The 21889-nt window shown below is 41.4% G+C and overlaps 1 protein-coding gene across 6 annotated transcripts in view; it reads right to left on the bottom strand.

Annotated features, from left to right (window-relative positions):
* The window catches only part of tnrc6c1 (trinucleotide repeat containing adaptor 6C1), a 71519-nt gene that overhangs the window by 32351 nt on the left and 17279 nt on the right, over positions 1-21889 (bottom strand). For 3 of the 6 annotated variants that reach the window (XM_086184806.1, XM_086184811.1, XM_086184812.1), the window contains exons 1-3: positions 11834-11955; positions 5243-5344; positions 3882-3903 (exon numbers count right to left, since the gene is read on the bottom strand). In XM_086184806.1, coding sequence (XP_086040932.1) covers positions 3882-3903; positions 5243-5305 — 85 coding nt within the window. In that variant the 5' untranslated portion in view covers positions 5306-5344; positions 11834-11955. Of the gene's footprint in view, positions 1-3881; positions 3904-5242; positions 5345-6063; positions 6231-11479; positions 11615-11833; positions 11956-21889 lie in introns of those variants that run through there. The other 3 variants (XM_086184807.1, XM_086184808.1, XM_086184809.1) reach the window with 3 other exon arrangements.

The raw sequence follows: 21889 nt of genomic DNA, 5'->3' as shown, positions 1-21889 counted from the left end.
GCCTGCCACACATGTGGAGGCAACAACTGAGCATGACAATACAACCATGTTATCATACATGACCTGCTTTCCCTTCTGTTTACCTCCCCGCAGGTTAGAGGCTTATTATACATTTCAACCGTCTACTGGAGGTAATCATGTTATTGTTATGTATCCATTTGTTATTTACGGCCCTGTGGGATATCTTATATGATCTTTCTTTTGGCATCTGCATTGAGACTCAAGATTCAATCTGGCAACTGTTCTAATTCTGGTATATTTGCATTCATGCTACTGCTGGTATGTTAATTAATGCGCACTGTCCTAATTCAATACATTAATAAAATCTTCAATTGACGGCTTTGGAAGAACGCCTCATTTCTGATCAAGGAGTCAGTCCTACATTAACGGAGTTGATTCCCAGCACAAAAGTGTCTGACCAGTATCGTTTTCACATAAATTTTTACAGATGCTTAGGTGACATTGAAATGGATTAGGTGTGAGACAGCACTGGAGGTAATGAGGCAGGTAGGAGGCAAGGAACTGTTGACTACCATTGGTAATTATTGGGGAAACTGAGGAGCAAACAGAATCCTGCTTTTACTGGAGCCCAGGTATTTACCCAAAACATACGAATACCATTACACACACGTAATAAACATACAGCAAAGTTATCTTCACGAAATAGAAATGTCCTTCATACATTTTTTAGACCCAATAAATACATATAACTCGGGCTACTTTATATTCGTTTTAAAACTTGAGGCCTAAAATTCAGATGAAAAAATTATGCAAATTTTTTCCCCTGATCTTTATCAAAAATAGCTACTTAAACATAATCACTGAAATCAATACATTTTATTATGATGACTTTTTCAGTTAAATTCATATCAGGGCAGACATTTTAATCTGTCAAACACAGAAAATGTAAAGGTGGAATTAACAACATTCATTAGCGGATTCCCCAACGCCACTGAGAGATTATTTGTGGAATGGAGGGTTCACAGATCTGCTTTGTTGCTTTGTCAATGTCTGCGATCAAAAATGTGATTTTAGAGTTTAGAATGCAGCAGGAGTTGCAAGCTACATATTTGAATACGTAAATCAATGTTTCTGCATGTACATGCATAGCTCTTGAGGTGAGTGTGCTACAGTTGAAAACACAGGCTTGTGAGGCAGAGGAGTCTGCTTGTAGTTCGTGTGTGTTTGTACGGGCACACACATTGTAGACTCGGCACCGCTGTCACGTGAGGGGACTAACGGAGTGAGAGAGTGACGTGGGGCAATAGAGATACCCCATGAAGGGCCCCCTCAGCTGTGCTGGCAAACAGGAAACTGGAGTGCATTCTCCGTCTGTTTCTTTTGGTCTCGCATGACTTTTTTTTCCTTTTTACCTCTCTATTCAACCAGAGGCATCAGGTTTTGGCAGCCCCCTCCATACACTTTGCACAACTGTAACCACAACAATTCCTTCCATCTTTTTCCTTACAGCCCACCTATTACTTCTCCTTCTCCCTGCTCCTTCCTAGTTGGTCCCAGGGTGGGCCTCTCTGCCTAAACCAGACAGGAGTTGGTGTAATGTTACTATGGTGCTCAGGGTCTTCCTGGAGATCTCCTGTGTATAGATGCCTGTTTATTAAACCTCCACAAAAGCCCTGTTCTCCTAATTAGCTCCCTTTATAACCTGCACATTCACACAATCTACTTCTCTGAATTGATGACTCCATTCATCATTCATTGGGTCAGGATTGGAATTTTTAGTGTCTTTGTTGTTCCATAGTAAGTCAGACATTTGGCTTAATATACTATAATATATATTAAATAAAATAGTAATATAATTTAAATGGACTGTGTTCTTTCAGAGATGTGTGTATGTATCTGTGGTAACAATACCATGGGGATCTTCTGACAGGTTTTCAAGCATGTCAGGAGAACAAATCCACTTTGTGTTTCTTGCTCAAGTCTGTTTTGATTCAACATGTTAGCTGTGCAGATATTACACAACTGAAGTTGAATTCTTTGCTTAACAAAAAACAAACATCTTCAGATGCCAACAAACCCACAGACACAATAAAATACAGAAAGGTCAAATGTGACATTCAAGAGGAAGAGGAATCGGGGCATGTTGCTGTTCAGAGCAGCAGCCAAGACAGTAATTGTGCATATCACAGCATAATATGAACATGGGGGGGGGGGGGGGGGTTTAGTATATAGGTCAATTTGCAGAAATAGATAAGAGACAAAGAGAATAATAACAAAGCTAACCCAGATCACATTCATTAGTGCAGTAAACTGTGAGGAGCTGCTGAGAGTAACTCAGGAATTAGGGGTAGTAGGAGGGAGGATACCTCTGTGACACTACAGTCTAATTATTTAAGCCTCTAGGACAGATGTCAAGGTGTTGACTCCTGACAGAAGACCGTCTCTACCCCCCCCCCCCCCCACACACACACACACACACTGAACATTGAATTGCAGTGAGACCATAGTGAACTTGTGGATTTCAAGTCACCTCTTCTTTACAAGAAGGGTTCGAACTTAATCCCAACCACATGCAAACATGGGCAGATTTTCAGTTTGGCATGTAGAGGTCAAAGGGTAATTTGCCAACTGGTGGATAAATATTTGAACCAGAATGTGGCACATCTAAACAAAACTGCTCCAACAAAGGAGGTCCAGCCACAGTCTCTGTGCTCCTAGTTTTGTTCCATTTGTGGAGATGCACACTGCACCCTCTCTGTGATATACCCCAGTACAGCAGCAGTCAAGTAGGACTGAGACTCGTTCTCATCTTGCTGCACAAAAAAAACCCATTTCACTCCAAAGTAAACATCACGCCACACAAACACACACACACACGTGTAGTTACACCATTTCAACTTCAAAACTAGATCAATTTAGCATCTACAACACAACTTCATGTGCATTCAATTGTTACTTGTAAACTCAATTCTATTCTCCAGTGGCCGGGAAGATTTTTTAAAAAAGGATAATTTTTTAATTTGTTTTATTTATTTATTTGTTGAAATGACTACATCTACCACAATGACCTTCTTCTTGTTGTTTCACCATAGTTTTTTTTAATAATCACAGTGCAAAGAAAAACCAAAGTTTCTAATCTTAGAAATGTGATAAAATAATGCTGTACTAGAATTTTTTTTTTTTTTTGTAGAATTTGTCATTAACCTGATCTTTGACAGGTGAGCTGGAATTTTCATTTCGACCCTTGATTGGGAGACATTAAATCCCTCTGTACCTGCTGATCTAGTTCACCTGATCTAACTGGCTGTTCACCGCTGCTTATTTCTGATTGTGATGAGTATTGGCCTCGGGAGACAAAGCGAAGAAAGGGTTGTGCAGCTGCTACGGAGCAGGAACATTACACCTGCAAGCTAAAAACACTTCCTGCCAGACATCACCAGTCAGTCAACCTCCTTCGCCTGTTGTTCTCACATGTATTTGCTCTGTTTCCATTTATCTTAGTTTCCCCTTCACATCTACCTGCCTAGGTAAGTCTGAGGAGTCCATAGGGTGGGATGGGAGGTTTAGGGGTTTATGACCAGCAGCTGCAGCATCCCCGTGCTCCTTATTAGTCTTGTGTGGGTATCTAGCTTGCATCTTTTAGGGATTTAGGGTTTAGATAGCATGGGCCATCTGGCTGCCGCTCATGTTTTCAGTTACAGATGTTCAACTAAATTAGAAGGTGAATAAAGTGATGCACAATTTACCAAACACATGCAATCAATCAACCACAAACATATAGCACAATCAAACCCGGGAGGACATAAGTCTTACATGCAAAAACAAAGTTTTGTATGTGGTGCATGTTACATTTAGAGAACAAACATCCTTAATGGGGGGGGATGTACAACAACAGAAGAATGGAAGGAGCCACAACTCACCTTTGGTTATCTGTTCTGTGGCCTGAAAAAGAGGAAGGACGCAATGTCAGATAAACATAATAATTATACAATAACTATGTTTTCACCCATATGTGAAAAATTCTTTAAGTGTTAAAGCATCATCAACGCCTGAGTGGGACTGGCTGGTTTTCAAGCAGCATGACCACGCTGAAGTAACTACCAAGGGTTGTTGGAACAGAATGTTCAGAGGCTTGTTTGCTTGTTTATTGAGATGCTAAAAAGTTCACGTTCATCGTAATAAAATGAACACACGTTTTCTCCACTACTGAGAAGAAGGATCAAATATACACTAAATTATATTGAGAAAAAGATGCTTACAGGAAGCACTTAATTTGCAGAACTTAAATGGATATTTCATACCCAGGTTTTTGTCTGTATGGTCTTTGTTTGCTATTGTGATCTCTGCCTGCAGCGCATGTGTGACCAATAATGCAACTGCAGCAAAAACAGATGAGCACATTAGAGACTTGCACTTGATCCAGCACCATGTAACCTTTGAAGTCCAACTGACTGACTGTTCACCTCCATCTCCAGTCAAAAATCATGTCTGTGTTTTTTTGTTGTTATTGTTTGTTTTTTTTTAAATCAAGGAGGAAAAAGAGTCTTTGGGGAAATATCCTTTTCATCTCAGTTGGTGTCGATGTCAGGTTGATTGACAGCAGCTGGCAGGCTCTACTCCAGCTGCACCAGCAGGGCAACAGAAACAACAGCCAATTGTGAACAATGCTGCCATGAATGACTCCACCATGATGATGCTTTGCTTGTTTACATAGTACAAAACAACACTGGTGCAAAGTCGCCACAGAGTGTGATTGTAGACCGCATTCCAGCCACGTTACATATTCAGAGGAACAACAAGTAAATACTGTTTCAGACCGGACGATGTGCTTAAGCATTTGTGAACTGACCTTTTTGGACAGTTTTGTTGTTGTTAGTAGTCTCTGGCCATGAGGCACTATTAGCCTCACCCTAAATATACGCAGCTGGTTATTTCTGCATTTTGGAGCCACAAAGAACTGATGCAGGGGTGAACAAGGGTTCTATGAGCTACTTGTGAGTACTTGATGGGCAAAAGGCTCTTTATGGGTGAATAATGGCTTTAAGCAAGGGAGTTGAATGTGGGTTGTTCTTCAGATTCAGTGGCTCTTGTGTAGCAGAGTAGTGTCGGTGCTACCAGCCACATATGTTACTGGCTCATGCAAAGATTTAATTGGCTGCATGGAAGTTCTTCCTCTACTTAGAAGAGAAGCTAATGAAGTGTTGAATTAATGTCAAAACATACAGCAAATCTGTGGTCGTAATAAAGTGAGTACCAAGGAAAGAGTTCACAACAAGTTTACCTTTTTCTGAGTAGCTTCTTTCTTTTTCTTCTCTTCTTGCTTTTTCTTTTTCTTATCTTCCATCAAATGGTTCTCTTCTCGTATTTTTGCCTCTTCTCACAACTTAAAGAAAAAGACAGAGACAGATGTGGCTTTAATCTCATGCTCCAACTGCAGTGAAATGTGTTTCAGCAGGTGAACACCTGCACTGCAGTAGTGATTTCTTTCCATTTATTTTGCTCCACTGGTCTATTCTTAGACTTTAGGGGAAAATCAATATCTGCTTTTGCAACACACAGAACACTTTTGAAGTAAAAATAATTACACCATCGGACAGAGGATTGCCGTTTCACTATTTGTGCTTCAGTCTTATGCAGTGCATTTCCTCATCAGGTGCAAAATTTTGAACACAGATTGTGTATGTGTGGGTTTTGGGGGGTCAATGGGGTTGTTTCTGTAAACCATTAAGGAGACCTTGCAGGTTTAGTTAACTGGGACGAGGCCCCGAGCACCCAACCAGGGTACCAACCAACTCCAAACATATCATTATTTGAGGTGTAAACAACTCCATCTTTAATCCACACACAAAAATCTCTAAGTGTATCTGGCTGTAAGCTACACCTTCATTACCCTCTCCTTAGAGGATGTCTAACAGCAGACAAGCTGAAAACTCCCTGAGAAGATGCCCCATTCTTTCATAAGCATACACTCACCTCAGACCTCATCTATATCTTGCCTAAATTTGAAAATAAATCAACAAAAGCTATCAGTAAGGTTTTTCAATCCACATGCAAAGGGAAATGAAAAAATGAAAAATAAAATCAGCATCAAGCTCCTTGAACCTTGCACAGAAAATCTGCCTTTTCTTCAGCCAAGTCTATACCGCTGGAGGTGACAGCGGTGGTGTGTGCCACTGCCTGGCAACAAGCCCTCCCCAAGGCCCTGAAGGTGGAGACAGACAGCGCCCTTAAACCCTTCACTGAAATCAGTCTGGTTGATTAAAGCAATAATGGGTTAAGAAAAAAGAAGGATAAATTTCAACAAGTACGATCAGTTCAAGTACAAATATGAGGTTGACTTCCAGGTGAACAACTGAATCAGACCTAGCATTAGTTCCATGAAGCCCCCTGGCTAAGAGACAGGGATTTTTTTTGGGTCAAATGAATATGCTTTATTTTTTCCAGAGTCTTCTGATGATGTGAGTAGGTGGTGGGTAAGAAATAAACAATAGTGCTATTCTCATGATTGTCCTGAACTTTATTAACTGCTAAAAAAAATTAATAGAAGCAAACATTTTTTCAGAGGTTAATTCATCTTAGTTGAATGAGTTAACCTGTTTTGTCAAGCTGTTGGGGCTTTCACGTCGATGCATCGAATGTTCATGTGAACTTGTGTGACCCCCCCCCCCCCCATGTCATCAATTAGTTACATACATCTGAATGTTATCTTTAAGCACTATCACTTGTCAGCCCTCCAGGCCAGATGGGTCAAAAGAACAGCAATGAAAAGGAGCTGCCTTATAAATGCAGCATAATTACAACTGGACAGTTGCTCTGATTGTGAGCTTGAAAATAAATTGTTGGGATTTACCTCATCATAAAAACACACGGCTGATATACACCTATCTACCAGTTCACATCATAAACACTGCTGGGGCAGCTGGCATGCTAAATATAGCTGGTGCTAGTCCTTTCAAAGGCATCATTCCAGCTGGTATCATGCAGGATCAGAGGATAAGAGAAATGCTCCAGTTAATGTGAGCTGCTGTCGGCATCTGATCCGCATCAGTGAGTGCAGAGAAGTGTCAAAATAAGTTCATTTTAAAACATATTTCCTTCCAAAGAGCATTTCATGAAATTGGCAAAAGAAAATGTGAATTTATACACATTTACATCCATAATTGTTTTGCAAAGAGTTTGTGTCCACCAGGCATTGTATTCTATTTTCAAATTAATTCAGCCATTTGTTAATAGTGGAGGTTTACTACTAAAATCTAAATATGGATTAGATATTAGCTTGCTACTCCAGAACTATTTATAATACAGTTAGACGAATGATCAATGCTACTGTCCATTGCCACTGAACCCTCAGCCTGATCGCTGTATTAACTTAACGTCTCCACGTAGAGGTAATAGTTTTCTCATTAAACTTACTTGGATAGGCAAACCCAAGATGCTCTGTAACAGTAGCAGCTGTGTTTCCTCTCTGCAGGTTGCTTTTCATGTCTATCTTTGAATCAAGTGGTTATTGTTTTTAGCTTAGCTACCATGCTAACTTTGTCACCGCATCTGTATCTCAGTTGTGTTAAACTTGAAAGACGCCCACCTAACCTATTCACATTTTACACACATCATTTAATTTAACAGCTGCTTCATGCAAGTTTTTAAACAATGCTAGGCTATTTTTCGATCTATTCTTCTTCTGTGAAGTTCATTAAATCATTTCACAAATTCACAAAAGGAAAATAAGAAACCAAAACAAACCTTCAGCGAGTGTGAAAACTTCAGAGTTTTTGGATTTTGCCTTATCATCAACCTTTTCTGATGAGATATTTCAAAATGTATACTGACATATGTTAATGGTCCAAGGTTATTGGGAGATATTACAGCATTCAAATGAATAATATATACTAATTAAGACATAAGCTCCCTTAAATGATGATTCTTTGAAAATAAAGGCAATATGGTGGGGTCTTTTGATTAAATGTATGATGCAAAAATGAGGTCCATCACCTAACTAAATAAAGCTCACAGAGAGGAAGGAAGGACCGACGCAGGTCTGATTTGTTGTTTACCCATAGGAGCAGCCTGAGCTACATCATGAGCAGCCATTTATAGCAGGGAAGCACTGGTTGTGTCGCTATGAAGAACGCAGGTCAGTGAGCTCAGCGCTGTTGTGGAATTACACCGTCCTGTCAGAACAACGGGATTAGAGAGTACTGTCCCCTCCTAAAACTAGACACTCACTCTGCTGACAAAGAAAAGCAACAGGAAATATGATAAAAATGTAGTAGCAGAGGGGAGACACCAAGGACAGTCGACTAAATGCAGGTGTAACATTGGTTGAAATATTGAGTGGAGATGGAGAGGAAGGAGAGTTATTGTGCACAAGGAAAATTGTACATCTGTGAACATGTAAATTCCTCGCTGCCCTAAATTGAGGCGGGAAGATGAGGGGGCTGCAATTGATGAAGCTACGGCTTGGTTTGAATATATGTGTGAGAGATGGGGGAAGGGGTGCTAGACAGCAGTCGCTGGGCACAGAGCCAGGAATGCCATCGCTGCAAGCCAAACAAGAGCATGGTGAGCCCTCGGGAGAGCATTCGCTAGCAACGCAGCAGCAGCAGCAGCAGCAGCAGCAGCCATAGCTGTGGCACAACATGCAGCCTCTTGTGCTCTTCTGCAGAATCAGACATCAGACAAGACAGCTTTTGAAGAGTGTTCAGAAAAATATCAGATATGCAACAGCGCTGAGCAAGTTTTCAATTGCTTTGTCATTCAAATATTTGTTACTTCAGAAATGGTAATGTTAATGGTCCATCAGAGTGTGCCACAACTTCTCTGTTGACAATATGTCAGTGCTGTGTAGCACAACTGAGCAGATGAGCAGCAGAGTGTCTTCAGGGTATGCTGCTGGTTTGTGAAACACAAACAGACGGTGCCATGCTAGATTGTAAAAAACAACGCTGCAAAACAAATTAACGCGTTCATCTTTTGCTCAACTTGGACAGCCTTCCTGTCACTCATGTTAAAGTTTGCTCCATTAATAGCTAGCCTGCTAACCCTGTGACTACAAATGAAGAAAAAATCCACACTATAGAGCGTTCCCATTCAATTTAATAGCATCCCAACCCAAGGTATGAGATGTTTTGGGAACGCAGTCCTTCATTTGACAAAGGGTTATGTTGGAAATCTTGCCTCTGTCCTGCACATCGCACTGACTTTTTGGATGTATGAGCTTTTTTACCCTTTTCAACCATGTAGCCACAGCTTTAGAAGCTCAGACAGAGAGGAATTAATCAGGGTGTAACAAACAGTAAGGTTCCATGTATTCAGTCCAAATTGAGCCTTTCCAAATGCAACTTTTGTGCAAGTTAAAGTCAAAAGTCAGAGTTGACATCAGACATGTTGCTAGTTTCCTCTGATGACCCGGAGGCTGCAAATTTTGAGTTTCCGTTCATTTCCTGTCATATGTATTATTGATAAGGATACCATGTTTGGTTAAAATGGATTCTTGTTTTAAGAATTCAATTACTGAAAAAACAAAGCTGCAGCATGAATCTAATAGCTTGGCAGAGTCACGTTAGATTTCAGTCCAAGTTAAAAAAAACAAAACAACAACAAAACAGGGCACAAAAACAACAGGTAACAGAGGCCGAATAGGTAGCAAACCAGAATAAGTTACAAACCAACACAAGTACTGATTTAGTAGAGAGCAGTGGACATAAACTGAAGTCACGAGCTAAAGTACAATGACGACGTAAATGCATTGTTTGGCTGTTACTTCAATTGAACTCTATCATGTGCTGAAGTGAGCTCCTCTGTGACAACATTACAATAATGCTCATGTGTCATGAATATGATGTATCTAGCACTCTAAACGTCTTCATGGGCCGTGGCAGGACACTGACATATAATTTGAATATAGGAATCAGCCTCAGAAATCCAGCGCTGGTCTGGCTCAATTAATAACTGCTGAGCAAGCAGTCCTTGTGCCCTGCAAAGAAGATTGCACTCTTAAGTACTTGAAGCTATTCTCAGTGCAGCCATGTTAATGCTTTCTGACCTGAGCTAACGACGAGGAAAAGAGAACCTTATGCTGCACTCTTGAACAGAACTGAAAATAACTTGCATGGACACACTCCAAAAACACTGCCTGCAGATCCAAAGTCAGCTGTCTGCTCTGAAAAGTAAGGAAACAACATTCGGAGGGCATAGTTGATATTTTATTGGTCTAACAGATCAAAGCGCACCCCCCACAAGTGCCTTATGAAAGCCCAGTCACTTAACCCTCTCGCTAGTTCCAATTTATTTTCTTATTTCAAAAAGAAGTAAAAAGCCTGTGCATAAGAGAGCTCACAGGACCCATATCAACAGTGGTGCTTCATTATATAAGCAATTAAATGTGACACACACCTATAAAACACCACTAAAAGTCTGACATGCCAATAAAAAGAATTATAAATGCTAGATGTGCTGTTAAAAGCAGCCTTGAAGAAGTACAACAATCTAGCAAATCCCTTTTTCATTTTCAGAGTCCAAGATAAAACAATTCTTTGACAGCAATAATCTGCTCCTAGCAGAAGGAAAACTCATCATTTCCAGTGAGGACTCCAGCTAAGCATCTGATCACTGACACCAAAACTACCCGCCAAACCAAATGACACAATCTGGCAACATGCCCCTCAGTCCTCTGGCCCAGCGCTTAGCATATAGCCATCCAGAGTTCTGAACTGAAAGTGAGGCTATGACCTAAGCTGTATAGTAATCAGAGTATTTAGTGGCCTGTTTTTGTTATCAAGCCCCCTTTGGCGCCTCTCTGTGAATACACAGGCTCTTTCACAGGCATGGGGCTCTGACTGGGGCCCCCTGGCCCAACAGGGACATAAAAAGACCCCCACCCTTGTCCCTGCTCCGCCACCATTCCTTCATCCTTTGCCAGGTACAGATCCAAATTAGGAATTTAGACACATGAGGAAAAGCAGCGGGCCTCGGGGCTTACGTCAGTCTGTCCTCAACGTGCATCAGGGGGGCTGGCAATCCTGGTCTCCACGAAGGCTGCAGTAGGAGCAGGTGTTATGTCGAACTCTCTGTCCCTGCATCGTAACCCCAATCACTATTCTTTGCTGCACCTAACCTAACCTCGAACTAGGATGGTCCAACAGAGGGGGGAACCCAATCTAGAGAAGAATTCGTCACAACACCGGGCATGCCCCAATGAAGCAGAGAGCGTGACATCTCCGTGTTTACACAGCATGCAAGCCATGATCCGACACACTGGATTTATAAAATATCATGCAGGCTACATTTTCACTCAAAAGATTAAATCACAGCAGAGCCAACCACTCTCAAATAGCAGCATTTTCTGCAACAATTCTTTTAAAGTTGAAGGCCAACAGTTGCCAAACTACTTATGAATGGATAAGACCGCATACGCAACAAAAAATCGAATTAAAAAAATGCCACAAAGCTGCACAGCTCGGCTTACTGATGCATGTAGCATGCTTGCAGTAACATCCATGTAAACTCTCCGACCCACCGGAATCGAAGAGCAGCTACAACTCCACAGCAGCACCGCGGGGTGCCCTTGAACCGTGTGAACTGTGCGGTCACCGTGTTGTTCAGCCCAATTATCGTCCAAGTCACTGCGGAGCTTCAGTCGAGACGAAATAACCACGGTTAGCACCCCGTTTTCTAGCTTACAAAAAAAGGCACCGAACTGCCTCCCCCGACCGCCGCGAAGAGCCCTCGCATCGACGACAGCACCGATGTCAAAGTGGGCTGAGCTGAAAATATCTTCATTCCTCGCGCAGCGGAGGTTTTCGCCGTGTTTCACGACACCAAAGGAGTGAAAACGCGTTCAGCCGAGCCCAGGAGGTTGAACGAGTCCTACCGTGAAGCTTTCAGTCGGTTGTCGTCGTCGGCAAAGCCTCTGCAGCCATTTTGTAGTAAGTGACCGGAGCAGCTCGAGACTTGAATCCGTGGTAACTGGGGGGAGGAGGGCGGAGCGTCATGTTGCACGTGACCTTCAATAACAAAACAAACTGGCCCCGCTTCTCCACGCTCCACCCCACCTACCCGTCGTTTCCATGGCAACCCCAGCCCCTCCATCACTCCCGTGAAGCTGCCGGAGCGGACGTCGTGCCCCCCCCCTTCCCCTCCCCCTCGCCTACGACTCACAGCCCCTGAATAAATCCGCATGTGTGCAAGACAACAAACCGCATGTAAGAAACCAGTTGTCCCATAGAATACAGCGGCACGTCCTCTGATTGTTGAGCACCAGACTGTTTCTACACCAACAGAGGGCACAATTTCTAGTAATAGAATCACTGCTGTTGTGGAGACTGAGCAGCTTTTAAAGGGATGCTTCACCCAAAAATGAAAATTCATTCCATGAAGGCTGTAGTCCACAAACCACTGATCATGCAGATAGTCCCCCCCCCCTTTTTTCTTTCATCCAAAAAAATTACTACCGTACAGGAAATTCACAAGAAAAGGCGATGTAATCTCCAAAACACTTGAAGTGACTGGTGATCCATTTTCAAGCATAAAAAGACAAAGTAATCCAAGTGTCCCCATGCCTCATCATACAAAGATGCTTTGGAAATTGTCACTGTCAACATGTTTGTTTGTTTGTTTTTAGCATCAATGCTAACTTACATGTTTTAAGGACTCACACAAGCACCACACTCTCGCGGTTGAACATTAGCCAGCATGGTGGCACACCTGGAACATGGGTAAATCTAGTTGTCACCCTAAAGCCAGAAGTGGAAAAAAATAGTCTTTTAAAAATATTCAGTGAACACAGATCTAATCCAGCAAAGCTAGTAGCAAGCTAATGTAGCTATAGCTGATGCAGCTAACATTGTGCCTGTTTACTAACCTGAAAGTTCAACTTTCACGTTAAAGAGTGACTGACTAATTTGGATTTTATATGGTCAATCTCGCATCCTTCATTTGGAATTAAAATCATTGCAAGAGTTCATTCGTTAACCCCTGGTCGGAAGTTTTCACACCTAAAAGTTATGAGAAATGGCAAAGTTGTGTAGATTCCAAAAATTAAAAAAAATAAAAAAGTACTTCTCAACACTTTTACTGTTAGACCTTAAAGTTGTGCCAGAGATTTAACATTTGACAAAAAGATGTTAAGGTAAGCGAACAGACTGAAAGAACTTCTGCCCTCTCTCTAATCTCATGGCAAACAAATTTATCTCAAGATCTGTTGGAGGGAAACTGATTGCATAAAAATATCAACCAGGTCAATTTTCTAAGAGAAACATTTTTTTACTTTGTACTGTTCTTGTGGTAAAATTGATGTATTTTTTCCCAAGTAGAATTTGATCATGATAAGCGTTGCGATCGCTGCCAATTTTCTTTCACTTTGACCTGAGTGTGAAAGCTTGAGTAACAACATGAATGAAACATGATCTATATTTGCAGTTATTTAGATGAAACTTGTCACTCCCAGTAGTTTTGTCACATCAGAATGAGATATTCTGCACATGCTTCAAGAATAACCTCCACTGTCAAACTGAGGAGAGGAGAAATTGGATTAGATTGCCTACCAGGCCGATATGTCAGCAGTCAATGAGCTCGATCTGGGGCCGTATAAATACCCTTGTCTGTATCTCATTAGCTGACACTGAACTCTCCTCTAAATGAGCCTCCAGTGGCCTCTGATAGCCAAATTAATCTGGAAACATCAAATGGCGAACGGCTACCAGAGAAATATATGAACGTGATTACAAAGCCGGGTGATCGCTGCCGTGTGCTCGCAATTATAGAACCATCTGTACTTGGTGTCACAGGCATATGGATTATGGTGTCACCAACATCTGGATAATCACAGAGATATGCATCATAGGGATGGGCGGAAAAACACAATTATTCAGTCGACACGAGATGATATACTGCATAGGAGAACGTGTGTAGAGAGGAGAGGTGGGACACACCATTCACACACTGTGGTGATCGTCTCTGTGTCAATAAATCCTTTATTGCCTGAAAACTTTGTGTTTGTTAACTTCATATGTCACCCGTGGCTTCCTCCTGACCTTCAACCGGCATCGCATTGAAGAATTGGATTCAATATCGCCAGATATTCTACACCTTAAAGGAACAAGACAGCTTATTGAGAAATATGTTAATCTTCAATCCTCAAAAGAGCCAGAAGATAGAGACCCTTCTCTCATCCGTACGAGCAGTAGGGAGCCGAGACCCTCAGACCCTTTTCTTTCAAATGGTCTCTGCATTGCCTTCGTATTAAAGGATCATTGTGTTAAAACATTTGTATTCTTGCACTTTTCTTCACCTGCCATCTAAAAACAACATGCATGCGGAATATATTTCACTATATTCCATTAGAAACATGCAACCTAACTCAGTTATGCAACACCTGACACATGCAGCCCATCTGTGTCGCCCCTGACTCTTGAAGGCATGTCACTGCATGTTGCATGTTTACATTTATGTGGAATTTGGGCTAATGGATCAGATTACAGTGATACAAATATCTGATATGAGATCTTGTGATATGGGCCAGTGTCGGGCCAATGTAAATGCAGATTTCATTTGCATACAAGGAAATCTGAGAAACTGGTCCTGTATTACATCAGGCTGATGGAATTCAAGGACTCCAGCATAAGTTTAACTGTGGCAAACATCATTTACCCACACATGGACACACACACTAACCAGCGGTCATTAGCTAGATTTCTATCTGATTTTCCTTTTGAAGCCTCTGAGGGTTCTCAGCTGACTGGTGTGATGCAGGAAGCACAAAGAAGGGGTGGATGAGTTTTTTTCTCCTGAAATGTTTTCTCCATCTGTAACAAACATGCAGGAACAACTTAGCTTCTGGGTTAAAGATTGCAAATGGAGCATCGATGCAATGTCCTTACTTGTTATTGGATACTGAACATGTGCGTGCTTCTCACTTGTAATATATTTGCTGTCATTACAATGCAAGCATACATGTGCCAGACTCTATTTCATACTTTATGTTTCCAAACCAGTTATAAAATACTTGCAATAAAAATGTCTTCCTGCCCCGCCCGGGTCTCCTCGACTCCCAGACCAGCTCCTCCTCCTCTGTGTGAAATGACACTTTGATTGACCCCAACAGCATTTTGCACCAGGGAGAGGATGACATGGCAGCTCTCTGACCCTTGAACTTTACCTCCTACCAGACAGGTCATCTGGCCCCGCTCACAATTAATTTGATGCATACACATTGATTGCGCACTCTGATCGATGCTACTAACATCTACATAGAAGACAGAAAAGTCACCTGTTCTAGTCTGGATCCCAACAATGTACCATGATCGTCTTAGACGGTCTGAATAAGTGATCAACACACGACATCTGCAGCATGGATCGGAAAAACTTTCATCCACGTGCAGGTTTGTTTTCAGAACACCGGATATGTAACCGTTCACGAAAAATGGAGGCACTACTCCATCGTCTGCGTTGCGACAACAAAATAACATTTACATAAACATGAAAAAAAAAATTAACATTGATAAACTAGACTGGCAGGAAGACTGCATGGAAACAAAACATGTAAATAGAATCATCAAATTTTGCTTCCGCAATCGCCTAAAATCGCCCCTGATCACCAATCTAGGAATCCATCCACACCAGCTCCAGGAACTTCATAAGTATTCATATATTTAATTGATAATTAACTTAAAATACTTACCTGTCTAATAACAGAGGGATGGAGTATGATTTCCTTACAATTTATTTTGTTGGCCAAAGTTACGATGGGAGTTTTGAATTGTTGCATCAAATCACTACACCCAGTCAGGAAAATAGTCCCAGCTGTGTGTTTGATTCTAAGATTACGATATCTCATAATTCATTTCAGTTGTCTTACAGGGGGAAAATAAAAATTGTAATGGATCAGCAGACAGCAGACATCAGTGTTGGACATGTAAAATTTATATTGAGCATCACTGGATGGACTCACAAAATTTCCTTCGGGTCTTGCTGCTCAAAGAGGGACTGGGTTCCAGTGATCCACTACGGGGTTTGTTTTCTCAAGTGGATAATGTGAGGCAAGAAAAGGAATAAATGGCAATCCACAGTGTCGACATATCATTTTGATAATATAGCTTTCTCACACACAAGAATCTCTCCGTAAAACTCATTTATTTCATATCAGCCACATTATCAACTGTAAGCACTGCTTCATTCAGACACTTTGACTATTAATGGGATGATGTCGCTTTGAGTAGAGCTGTAATTTGAATGCTTCTTACAAATAAGAAAAGATTACACAATTAGTGAGTGATGCATTTGCATATGTCACTTTGGAGATAATAAAAAGAGTGATAAGTGATGGTTCTTTGCTGCTAATCAGATGTGAGCAGTGTGGGTGGGCATTAGCCCGTCATACAGAGCGTACTGTGTTTGCGGAGCAGCAATCTGGTCTAATCAGATACATACATACATGAATAGAATTGTGTGTTTTTAACAGATTCAGATGATTCATTTGAACCATTAAGTTTCTTGTGTTCTGTCCCCACGCCTCCCTCTGTCGAGTTAATCTTTTGTCTTCATCAACACACATCTTCTTGAACATACTGAAAACGGGTGGGGAGGGGTGGGGGGACACAGCTCAGAGAGCTTCCTAATCTGTATCGCTAACTACACCTGCCAAGGTCACTCTGCTGCTTGGGGGTGGAGAAAGTGCTACAGTGCTAAAAATGTCACCCCAACAACTGCGATGATTGTTTCTATTTTCGTTTGAGATGAGATTAAAGTCCTTGGAGGGCCAGCGATATCAATCTGTAACATAATGAGTCTTTTCTAGTGAGCAAATAGACACTTGGGCCAACAATGGCCACGCTCAATATTTGCCTGCCACTCATGATTACATTCACAGGAAGCAGGAGAGAGAAAAAGAAAAGGGAGGCATGGATGAAAGAGACTGAGCAGGGAAGATCAGTTTTCATCTCAAACAAAAAAATGCCCGTGTGTTTGGACAAGCGTCATGATAAATTTCTATTAAAGCACTGTGAACAGCAACAGTCTGCTTGTATAAGAAGGAAAATACAGGACATTGGAGCCCTTTTTGTTGGCAGGTTACTGCTTGATTCTTAAGTGATCTGAAATGAAACAACTGATTTGGGAAGAACAGAAACATACCAGGATATGACAAGAGTTTTGGTTCTCTTCAGTCACATGATTGATCTCGTGATCAATAATCTCAACCCTCAGCATTTGTGTCTGTGCTCAAAAGCAGTTGCTAATTAGCTAGCGTTAGCGTGACTGGCAGTAGGCGTGAGCAGATTGCTAGCTACAAGCTGCCTGAGTAGCATGACACTGTGGACGCTTTCTTTGTGGGTGTGGTCACATCTTCGCAAACACCTCACTTTGTTTGAATGTGCTGGGAACATCATGTGGATAATTAAAGGAATTTTCACTTTTGTTTTCATGTTTAATTAATGGTTTCGCTTTTAAATTGTTTTTAAATTCTGCTTCTCTGATTGGGAAATTACCATAATAATATCACCAGATGTTTGGTATTCTAAGGGGGCGGGGCAGCGGAGCAACCCATGTGACACAGATACAGGAAATGGTGCAAATCCCAGTACTCTTCCTAGCCTTTTCCCTAAACACCCTGTACTTCCTACGGACGTTTGTGCGGAATGACGTCAAAAGAAAATCAGGATTTGACTTTTATTTTGAGTATGAATATTTTTATTTTGAGCAAGTCAGTTCTAAATGTGAGTTCAATACATTTCCTGTGCCTGAGAGCAGCACCCCAAGCTAGCAGGGATTTAGTGTCTGGTCAGCTCTGGTTTCACAGTGCGGGAGCAGACAGGCTGAGCTCGGAGGTGGAATGAAAGCATCATCACCCTACGAATCACAAGTTGGTATCTTATTGAAATGATGTTGAAAGGGTTAAATTAAGCAAGAGATGCTGCATTTTTTTTAACAATACGGTCTGGAAATGATCTGTAAACTAAGTCGTTCAGAACAGTTGAATGATGTAGATGAGGTGAAATCTTCCAATGATGCTGCTGGTGCGTTGATCCAGTTGGATGCACGGTGTGCTGGATTAACACTGCAATAACACACACATACACACTCACACACTCAAACACACACATCTCTTCTCCCAACAGCGTCCATGTGTCAGCGTGATAAATGCTTCCTTCCTGTTAGTGACCTCCAAGGTCAGCAGTAGTTGGGCAAATGCAGCCTCGCCGCCTCATTTCACCAGCCGCTACAGCGAGGTAACTGCCTGGGCATAATTCACCATCACTGGGCCACAGCTTTAATCGCAAATATAATCAAACTGCTGCGGGCTGTGCTGCAGCAGGCTGGACTAAAACAGGGTGGGCTGACAGGGCGAGAGATTCTTTGTTTTACCTAATAAACACATGCACATGTGTCTGACGCAACACATCAATCAGCATTTGCATTGTTATGGCGCACTTACTGTCAAAACCACCATCAGTCCGTGATGGATCATATCACCCTGGCTAACCACACATCCTCAGAGAGAGAGAGAGAGAGAGGCGGGGATGGGGTGGTGGGGGGGGGGGTGGTGGTGGTGGTGGTGGGTGGAGTTAAATAAACATGCAAACGTAATAATCTGAGGATCTGAGAATATTCCACTGAGATAATTATAAAGCAAAACTCCATATGCCTCCTGCCAACAAAAAAAACAAAAAAACAACAACCCATTTGTTCCATTCTTTCATGTGTGCCACCTCTGCCTTGGGATGTAAATTATACATAAGTATGTCATTATGCACAGGAACCAATGACAGTGGCCTAATGAATATGGGCAGCTTCACAGGCGGCAGCATCCTCTCACTGGAGAGATTCTATCTAGGCCACAGCATCAATCTTCCTGTCAGCACCATAGCAGCAGCCACTATCTATGCCTTGCCATCATAAACAGATATATTATTCATGAATTACCATTATTGTCCACTTAATTATTCAGCAGGTCTTAATTATCCTGCAGATTATCTATTCCGGGTCCTGGGAAATTAAATGAGGAGGGATAATGTGTTATGGGTGCATAAGACGGGTGTTTAGAAAAAGATGAAATAAATCTTAAAATGAGATGTATTTGGATTAATGGGATAATCGGAGAATGGATCAGGAATGTGCATCCTGAGGAGATCATCCATTTCAGAGTTTTTCGTGACTTTTCAATCAAAACTTTTATTTTCCTCCATCTCTCTCTCTCTCTCTCTCTTTCTCTCTCTCTCCTGTCCCCTTACCTCCACTTCCTGCCACTTTCCACCTCACCTTCCCTCTCCCTTCCTTCTTGTTTCCTAGTCCAAGCACATAGACCACGGAGGACGATGAATGATTCATAGCAGCACATAATGCCCTCAGCCCTCTCCCTAGAGAGAGAGAGAGAGAGAGAGGGAGGGAGGGAGGCAGACGGTGAGACAGATAGAGAGAGCGAAAGAGAACAGTAGAGGATCATGATAGAGAGGCTGGAAATGAAATGTGTTAAGATGCAAGACCGTACGGAGCGTGCGATAGATTAAATAGATGTAGCTGAATTAATAGCATGCTATGGGGAGGCTGGTTAAGACATTTGACAATTTAATAAGCTCTGATTTGCTGATATAGACAATTTCCATACATGAAACTAACATCATTTTTGGTGTTAAATAGAGCTTCCAGCCCAAGAAATTTATGTCTGTTAAATGAGCTGTCAGTCTGCTTATACACATATTCACTCGAGCGTGAATGAACACCAAGTAAAACTGGACCACAGAGGGTTAAAGCACAAAGGCGGTTTCTATTAGGCTGTGTTTTGGAGCCTCCGACTGATACTGTATCAGGACTTCAGCTTTTTATTATGACAGAATCAATGGAGGAAAGCTGAGGACATTGTAAGTTTTAGCCCCTGAAATCAATCCTCAGTCACACATTTACCTTTATTTTTTTCACGACAACCTCCCTGTCTGACAAACGCTCCCATTGTGGAGAACCCCACACATCTCATTTGCATGGCAGACTTTCTGTTTGACATCAGGACAGGAAATGCCGGCAGAAGCACATTTACAATATTGTTAAAATAATTAAAAAAAACAAAAACCTAATAAACACAAAATGCAGATAAAAATGTTGCATTACAGATGATAAACAGGCTTTAAGTCTGATAAGAAAAAGACAAAATTTTGAGATGAAAAAATATCGGATAAAAAAATCATAAGTGACAATATCAAGACAAAATTGTTTGAATAGATAGATAGATAGATAGATAGATAGATAGATAGATAGACAGATAGACAGATAGATAGATAGACAGATAGATAGATTGATAGATAGACAGATAGACAGATAGATAGACAGATAGGTAGATAGATAGATAGATAGATAGACAGATAGACAGACAGATAGATAGATAGACAGATAGATAGATAGATAGATAGATAGACAGATAGATAGATAGATAGACAGATAGATAGATAGATATAGATAGACAGATAGACAGATAGATAGATAGATAGATAGATAGACAGATAGACAGATAGATAGATGGAAAGACAGATAGATAGATGGAAAGACAGATATGGATAGATAGATAGATAGATAGATAGATAGACAGACATTGATAGATAGATAGATAGATAGATAGATAGATAGATAGATAGATAGATAGATCGATAGACAGACAGACAGACAGACGGACAGATAGACAGAGAGATAGATAGATAGATAGATATGGATAGATAGAGAGATAGATAGATAGATAGACAGATACAGTATATAGATAGATAGATAGATAGATAGATAGATGGATAGATAATAATTAATGTTATGATTGTGACTTTTCAATTGACAATTTTTATGTCTTTTTGCATCATTTCTTCTTTTTCCTCATAATTTTGACTTTTTATTTAAAATAATTTGCCGTTCCAGCACGGTGGTGCAGTGGTCAGCACTGTCGCCTCACAACAAGAAGGTTCAGGGTTCGAGTCCCGGCTCCAGCACAGGATCTTTCTGTGTGAGTCTCCATGTTCTCCCTGTTCCTGTGTGGGTTCTCTCTGGTACTCCAGCTTCCTCCCACTGTCCAAAGACATCAAGAGGGGACGAGGCTGATTGATACTCTAAATTGACCGTAGGTGTGACTGTGAGTGTGAATGGTTGTCTGTCTCTATGTGTTGGTCCTGTGATGGACTGGTGACCTGTCCAGGGTGAACCCTGCCTCTCTCCTGAAGGCCCCCCATGACCCTTAACATGATAAGTGGTAGAAAATGGACGGATGGATGGTTAATTTGCCATTGGTATATTTAAATTATTACAAGTTTTTTTGTTTGTTGATTTTTCCTACAGAAATAGTCATCTATATCTTTCCCTGATGATGTCAACAAGATAATTTAGTCAGACCTCCAGAGATGATACTTCGTCAAAGTTACACGGGATATAAACTGCATTACTACATAGGAATGTGAGGAGTAGAAGATTCACATAAGAGCTATTTACATCTACTTGTTGTCAGACTGAAACACTCATGAAGGGAATCAATCCATGAAGGATCAGAATAAATAGATTTCTGCACATCACCGAGATTAAACATGTTCAAATCTCCACCAGGTCTGTATGGATTTCCCATTTCCCCACATTAAGACCTCTCTACTCTGCTCCTGCTATTCCCTCCACCCTTAACTTACCTATCAAAATACAAAATCATCTGTTTGGCTTGCACCGATACACAGGAGCTGCGCCAGCTCATTTCCCCTGGGGGAGATTCATCAGTGGAATAATCCGGTGCTGCAGCATTTGGTGGGAATGAAAAGATGAACACTCTTGGGGTCATGACGGGACACTCTTAGAAACCACTAAAAATTCATTAAGGGAAGAATAAACGGCTCTAAATCAGCAAAGAAGTCAGTGGAAGGCTTAGAGAATGGCTCTGGCAGCAGCCCCAGCAGGTTTTAGTCATTTCATGCCTCCTGAGATA

The sequence above is a fragment of the Aulostomus chinensis genome, chromosome 18 (assembly GCF_037954235.1).
Source record: "Aulostomus chinensis isolate RoL2024-O1b breed Wild chromosome 18, RoL_Achi_v1.0, whole genome shotgun sequence".
In the NCBI taxonomy this organism is placed as follows: Eukaryota; Metazoa; Chordata; class Actinopteri; order Syngnathiformes; family Aulostomidae; genus Aulostomus; species Aulostomus chinensis.
The sequence above is the reverse complement of the archived record's forward strand: the minus strand, read 5'-3'. Positions and strand labels throughout refer to the sequence as shown.